Here is a 7,844-nt window from a genome sequence, read left to right as displayed (position 1 = left end):
TTTGTGGAAACAGGAGATGCAACTGTTTGGATGAGAAAATGTTGAGACTGAAGGGCTTGGGATGAACCCTCAGCATAAGCAAACACTAGCATGAAGATACAGTCAGCCTGAATCTCCACTAACCCAGCTTCCTTGGTCACCATGCCTTCAGTCATCATCTCCCTCTGTCCCCTTGACTGCCATTCTCCATTTTATACAGGTAGCTAGCACTCACTTGCCTCCACTACACCCATCTTTCCACCTACTAGAGGATAAACACACCTCACTTTCTAGGGGTGAAGAGGGGACCAGCAACGGTACTTCAAAGGTGAGAAAAGTCTAAAGGAGCTAACAACTGTACTTACAGGAGTCTATACTAAAGGAAATAGAGACACTTTCAAAGACTTGTAGCTTAGGTATTTGTATTAGGAAAATTTAAAACTTAAATGCTCTGTACAGAGCTGTTGGATAAATTAAATACATCTATGAGAAATTAAGCCATTAAAATTTGGTTTTGAAGGCATATTTATTGACAAGATAGGTAACATACGCTTATCTAGCATGTGATTTCAGGCCACTGCAGCTAAAGGAAAACAACCTTGTGAGTTTGGTGAGTAAAAAGACTGCTCTATGTATATACACTTCAGTGCAATTAAAAAATACTGTAATTGTAATTTCAGAACTTCAGAATTTGAGTAGGTGACAGCGATCTCCTGTTTCAATGGGAAAAGAAAGTTCCTTTGAAAATCATCTGCAGCTGGGACAAAATTCCATTGCTATATTCTTAGATCATTCTGTGGAGTCTTCCTGATTCAGAAGATACAAGGGAAGCTTCAATTCAGCCTTTCAGAGAAGACATTCCAGCTCTCATGATCTCATCAACCAGGAGAATGTTGGTGGCAATCACAGTGCAGGAGTGAAGCAGCTGTTTCTTCACACAATAGTTATCCCATATGCCTGCCTGTGCTGCCACCATTGGCTCACCTGTGTTCAAGTCTACACCCACAAGTTGACCGGATTCTGAATGTTCTGCTTGAACTTTTACTAGTGTTTCCTGAAGGTCAAAGCCAGAGTTCTGAGCTAGAACCTTGGGAATAATGAGCAACGCATCAGCAAACGCCTGGACGCCAAGCTGGGCCCTGCCCTTCATGCTGGGCTTGTATTTCATCAGCGCTTCGGCCATTGCCACTTCCACTGCACCGGCCCCTGGAACCACACAGCCATCATCAATCGCGTTTTTGACAGCCCTCAAGCCGTCTCTTATCGCATCTTTGATTTGGGTGAGTGTGTGCTTATTGGGTCCTTTGACCAACAGTGTGACAGAGCGGGGATTATTGCATTTCTCAATAAAGGTGAACTTCTCTTCTCCCAACGTGTATTCATAGATCAGTCCTGCATGTCCCAAACAGTCAGGGTTTAAGTCATCTAAAGAATTTAGAGCCACCCCGCCACAGGCAAGCGTCAACCTCTCCATGTTTCTCCGCTTAGCTCTGCGCAGAGCTACTATGCCTTCTTTCGCAAGGGCATCTAGGGAAAAAGGGTCAATTCCCTTCTGATTAATAACAACAAATCCTTTATGAGAGTCACCACAGACTTTCCTCTTCAGCTCCACTATTTTTTTAACCCTGTCTTCAATGAATTTTCTCTCAGCTTTTACAAGCTTCTCTCTCTCTTCTGCACTCGTAAAAGAAGCCAGAGTTCACTTCTGTTTTTTCATATTCTAACGACACGTTGCATGTGAGGATGTGGGCGTCTTCTACTCTTTTCTTCATATCAAGGTGCCGTGCACCATGGTCCAGAACAAGCCCTCTGACTAAGCTTGTATCAGTTTCAGATTTATGTTTCATCTCCATGATTTCAACCATGAACAGGTCAATAGGTTCATCTGGTTTTTTAATGGCCAAAATGGAGTGAACTACAGCCTCTGTTAAGACGTCAGCCAAGTTCAGCGTGAACTTTAGTGCGCAGGGTTGTTCTGGCCACATCTATGAGTGTTTCTCTGTCCATTTCTTTGCTCACTTTGACTTGTTCCAAAAACCGAAGTGCCTTTTCCTTTGTTGCTTGAAACCCTTCAGTTATTATTCTGGGATGCAGACCCTCAGATATGTAGAGGTCCGCCTGTTTCAGCAGCTCTCCGATGATCAGGACGTTGGAAGTAGTACCATCACCAGTTATGTCATCCTGGGCTGTTGCTACTTTTGCTATTAAGGAGGCTGTCGGGTGTTGAATTTGCATCTCATGAAGCAGCACGTTGCCATCCTTAGTAAGCTTGATGTCTCCAGCACCAGAAACCAGCATCTTCATGGTGCCCTTAGGCCCCAGGTTGGTCCTCAGCACGTCCTGCAGCCCCCAAGCCGCGCTAATATTGACCGCCAACGCCGCCTGGGCTCTGGCCACCTCGGCCTTGGGGTTCAGGGTCTTCACGGCCGCCATGGTGGGCCCAGTAGAGAATAAGGTGGAGAGCCGGCGTGCGGAAACCCCAGAGCCGGCTCAGCGTGGCAGGGAGCGCAATACTAGTTTTATTATTGTAAATTAGTACAAGAATTTTAATAACTCATATTACATCTACAAACAGAATTGTCAGATTCACAAATTTTAAAAATATATATATTTCCATTCAACTTAATTGATTAGTTGGTTTGTACCCAAATATGTGATGTTTTCACCACTTTTCTCTCTAGTCTCTTATCTTCAGAGGCAGACTTGAGTCTTCTGTTGTTAGGTTCTGTGGAGTCAGCTCTGACTCATAGTGACTCTATACACAACAGAACAAAACACTGCCTGGTCCTATGCCATCCTCAAAATCCTTGCTATAGTTGAGCCCATAATTGAAGCCACTGTGTCAATCCATCTTGTTAACAAGTGTCTTTCCCTTCTTCCCTGACTCTTTACTTTACCCAGCAAGATATCCTTCTCTAGGGAATGATCTCTTGTGACAAAATGACCAAAGTAGGTGAGAGGATGTCAGGCCATTACCGCTTCCAAGGAGCATTCTGGCTGAACTTCTTCCAGGACAGATTTGTTTGTTCTTCTGGCAATCCATGGTATTTTCAGTATTCTTTGCTGACACCATGATTCAAAGGCATCAATTTTCCTTTGGTCTTTGTTATTCATTGTCCAGCTTTCACTTGCATATGGGGAAAAAAATAAAAAAACACCAAATTCACTGACATGGACTCAATTCCCATTCATAGTGACCCCCCTTGGGTTTCTGAAGCAGTAAATCTTTATGGAAGTAGATTGTCCAGTCTTCTTTCCACGGAGTGGCTGAAGGGTTTGAATCGCCAACGTTCTGGTTAGTAGTCAAATGCCTTAGGCACTACTCCACCAGAGGTGATTAGTACCCTGGCTTGGGTCAGATGTGCCTTACTCTTTGCTTCTTATCATTTTAAAGAGGTCTTTTGCAGCAGATATACCCAGTGCAATATGTCTGATTTCCCGACTGCCACTTCTGTGGGTGTTGACTGTGGATCTGAGTAAAATGAAAGCCCTGACAACTTCAATCTTTTCTCCATTTATCACTGTGTTGCTTATTGGTCGAGTTGTGAAGATTTTTTTTTTTTTTTCTTTTTGTTGAGGTGTAATCCATACTGAAAGGTGTAGTCTTTGGTGTTCATCAGTAAGTGCTTCAAGTCCTCTTTACTTTCAGCAAGCAAGATTATGTCATCTGCATATTGCAGATTGTTAATTGTTTTTCCTCCAATCCTGATGCCGTGTTCTTCTTCATATAGTCCAGCTTCTCAGATTATTTGCTCAGAATACAGATTAAATAAGTCTGTAAATGATACAACCATGACGTACACCCATCCTGATATTAAACCATGCAGTGTCCTCTTGAGTCCTTCATATTCCCTAATTCTTGCAGGGTGGAGTTCAAACAGTGTGATTTAGAGCAGCCTCACCCTGGAGAATTAGCTCCCACACTGGGCCCATCACATTGAGATTGCAGAGTCTATCTGCAAACATAAATTTTCAAAGCTAAGTTGCCTAAGGTACTGGACTGCTAACCAGAAGGCTGCCAGTTCAAACCCACCAGCTACTCCTTGGAAGGAAGATGGGGCAATCTACTTCCGTAGTGATACTGCATCGGAAACCCAAGGAGGGGTTGCTATGAGTCAGGTCAGACTCAACGGCACATAACAACAACAACAACAACAGGTTGCAATGAAGTCATGCACACAGAGAACACAAGATCATGCAGCTATCAATACATGCTTTAACAGGTTTGTTTGTGTTTTTTTAAAGAATAAATTTTATTGTTTGCAAAGATGAAGAATTTTAAAAACATTTTTCTTAGTTGATATGTATTAACATATTTATACTTATACATATTGTTTCACATTATAAATTTGAACCTTAACTTTCTCTTCCATATCTCCTGTTCACACACTTAGATTATCAGAGAAGATAATCTGCTTCAGACTGTCAGGAGGCAGAACTATTACAGTTTTTTTTAAACAGACAGATTTTACTTTAATAAATAAACTAGAAGTAAACATGTTAATAACTGAAAGGGTGAAGAGATCTCTGTTGGCGATGATACAGCCTCAGAAATCCAAGTCCTATAGTGTCTGACATATTATGTTGTTGTTGTTGTTGTAATATGCCATCGAGTCAGATCTGTCTCAGAGCTCCCCTCCTTGGGTTTCTGAGGTGGTATCACTATGGAAGTAGATTACCCAGTCTTCCTTCCAAGGAGTGGCTGGTGGTTTGAACTGCCAGCCTTCTGGTTAGCAGTCAAATGCCTTAGGCAAGTTTACAGAGCAAACTCATTTTATAACGGAAACTTTTGTTGCATATATTTTACCATAATGTTGTTGTTATGTGCTGTCGAAATCGGACCCTACTCATAGCGACCCCTCCTTGACTTCTGGTTAGCAGTCAAATGCCTTAGGCACTACGCTATCAGAGCTTCCTTTACCATAATAAAATTTTTAAAAAGTTAAAAAGAGAAAGAGAAAAAACTGTAAACATCACAGAAGTAGCTACTAAAGGAAGCAGCTACTATAGGAAGCAGCTATCATTCCCAGGTCAGAGGATACAAAGGGAAGAGGCTGGAATTACTAACCTTAGAAATTGAAAGGTGGTTACCCCAGGAGCTAAACCCCAGAACCTCAGGGGGTGGCTGCTGACTGTGCTAGTGTCTCTGAGATGGGGCTTGATGAAGCTGTTTTGCAAGTTTTGGGAAAACTTTAAACTGGACTCAGCTGGTGCCGTGGGAAGGAACTGCTACTGCCAGAGTGAAGAAACACTGAGGTAGGGTTGGTGGGGGGGCGACGATGACGTTTCCTGGGGTCAAACGTGGAAAGGATGCCCCAGAGGGAGCAAACAGAAAGGAGCAAAGCTATTTGCTGCTCCTACTAGAGTCACTTATTGCCAGAAGTCACCAGGTGGTGAAAGCAGTTCATGCTCTTGACTACTAACTGAAAGGTTAGAGGTTCAAGTCTACCCCCAGGTGCCTCAGAAAAAAGGCCTGCCACTCTCTTTCCAAAAAAAAAAACAGCCATTGAAAACCCCATAGAGCACAGTTTTACTCTGACAGCAACTGGTAACATATTGTCAACTAACAAAATGAAAATGTGGTTTGCAGAGTCTTGGCTCCTGCATCTCTGAGCAGAGTAGGAAGGTGTCGGTTTAGAGATGAGATACAGCAGCTGAATAATTGGCCCAATAGGGAACATGTCTTGCTTTCAGCACCTGGTACAGTTTCTAAAATACAGTATTGAATAAATGCTTGTGGAATGAATATGTGTATGCAGTTAAATTTAAAAATGTGATCTTAACAGCTAACACCTTAGTTCTGTTATGAAAAAAGCTATCTTTGTTTAGGAATTTACTTGATAGGCTACTTTCAATGTAGAAGGTGAGGTCCCAATGTTAAGACTGGAAATAAGTAAAGAGAGAGAATTAAATTCATAAAGAGTTAAGAACTGAGGGAGAGGGAGAGGCACTGAGGTTAAAACATTGGGCTGTTAATCAGAAGGTCAGTGATTTGAACCAACCAGTAACTACACAGGAGAAAAATGAGGCAGTCTGCTTTCATAAAGATTTAAACCAAAAACCAAACCAAACTCGCTGCCATCCAGTTGGTTCTGACTCATAGCAACCCCCACTGGGTTTCAGAGGCTGTAAATCTTTACAGAAGTAGATCACCCCATCTTCCTTCCAAGGAGCAGCTGGTGGGTTTTACAGCCATGGAAACCGTATGGGGTCATTCTACTCTGTCTTATAGGATTGCTATGAGTTGGAATCAACTTGATGGCATTGGGTTAATGTGAAGTACAAAACCACAGCTAAGAGAAGAGGGGAGATCAGACAGTTGAAGAAGAAAGTCAGGGGGCAAGCAATCTGTAAAAAGTTTAAAATGGATGGAGAAAGATAAACAGTAAACAGTAAGAGTGGTGTTTCTGGTGGAGTGATGATGGAGAAACTTTTAGAAGTAAGAATGTTAAATATTTGAATTTAAGTTTATGTGTGTGGCTTTAAAGTAACTCAAATCTTCAAGGCACTGAAGTGCGTTACTCATATTGGTGGTGTTGTTGCTGTTACCTGCTATTTAGTTAGCTCCTACTCAATGTGACACCATGCACAGCAGAACAAAATGTTGTCTGGTCTTGAGTCATCTTCATGGTTATTTGAGTCCATTATTGCAGCCACTGTGTATTTTGATCACCTTTTAACATAGGGGACTCATCTTCCAGCACTGTATCAATGTTCTGTTGTGATCCATAGGTTTTCATTATCTAAAATGTGGAAACAGTATCTGGCCTTTCTTTCTGATCTTAGTCTGGAAGATCTGCTGAAACTTATCCATCATGGCTGGACCTGCTGGTATTTGAAATACCAGTGGCATAGTTTCCAGCATCACAGCAAAATACAAACCACCACAGTACAACAAACAGGCAGATGGTGGCACACCAGTTTACAGCTGGAATTATCATGGGTAAAGGGGCAGTCTGCTTTGAACAATGAACTAATCTATAAATTGAACCAAATCTCAGGAGGTAGGTCTTCAAGCAAGAGATAAGTAGGAGAAACACAAGGTTCCACAGATTTTTTGTCATTGACTAAAGCTCACCAGAACGGAGATGTGAGTTTGCCACAGTACATGGGAAAAGGGTCTAAATAATTTCATGGCCTTTCAAAGATCAGGGAGAATTTCATGTACTGGTAACACTTGTTTTGTGCCTCTCAAAAGATGTGGTGAAGTCCTCACCCTTTTACCTATGACAGTGACCTTGTTTTAGGAAGCAGTCTTTGAAGATATTAGCAGTTCAGTCATTCTGGAGTGGTGGGTCTGAGAGCTCATCCCTTCTGCATGTTATCTTATAAAAGAGGAAGATGAATATGGACACAAGGCCACACACAAAGGGAAGATACCATGTGATGATGGAGTCAGGTGCATCTTTAATCAGTAAAGGAATGCCAATGGTTGCCGGCAGCCCTCAGAAACTAGAGGACAGAGGCATGAAACAGTTTCTCTCTCAAAGTCCTCAGAAGGCATCAAGATGGCCAGTGCCCTGAATTCAAACCTCTAAACTCCAGTACTGTGAGAAAATACATTTTTGTTCTTCAAGGCCACTCTCTTTGTGATATTTTGTTATGACAGTTCTCAGAAACTAAGACAATTTGTATTGTTAGAGTGCACACTATTTAGGGCCTTAGCCCTAAAGAATAATGTATTTCATAAGCATTTGGCTGAAGGTTCCATTTTTAAGCAAAGTGTGAGTCTACTGAGATGATGCACCATTTGAACATCTGCGTGAGTCTCATCCTTCTAGTTGTGGATCTGAGCCTGGATTCACCGAATAAAGCCCATCTTCCTGATGTAAAAAGAGCCCTGGTGGTGCAGTGCCTATGGCATT

The 7,844-nt window shown here is 42.1% G+C and overlaps 1 protein-coding gene across 1 annotated transcript; it reads right to left on the bottom strand.

Moving 5' to 3' along the window:
• Positions 1–817: 817 nt before the first annotated feature.
• LOC103195114 (T-complex protein 1 subunit zeta-like) lies at positions 818–2,412 on the bottom strand. Its single transcript, XM_042780693.1, is given in 3 exon segments — positions 818–1,661; positions 1,663–1,922; positions 1,924–2,412. Coding segments are annotated over 3 exon segments (1,593 nt in total).
• Between the last annotated feature and the right edge of the window lie 5,432 nt (positions 2,413–7,844).

Source organism: Orycteropus afer, unplaced genomic scaffold (assembly GCF_000298275.1).
Source record: "Orycteropus afer afer isolate SDZICR_OR568_19922 unplaced genomic scaffold, OryAfe1.0 scaffold00005, whole genome shotgun sequence".
NCBI lineage: Eukaryota > Metazoa > Chordata > Mammalia > Tubulidentata > Orycteropodidae > Orycteropus > Orycteropus afer.
Note: the sequence above shows the minus strand (reverse complement) of the source record. Positions and strands in the feature narration are given on the sequence as shown.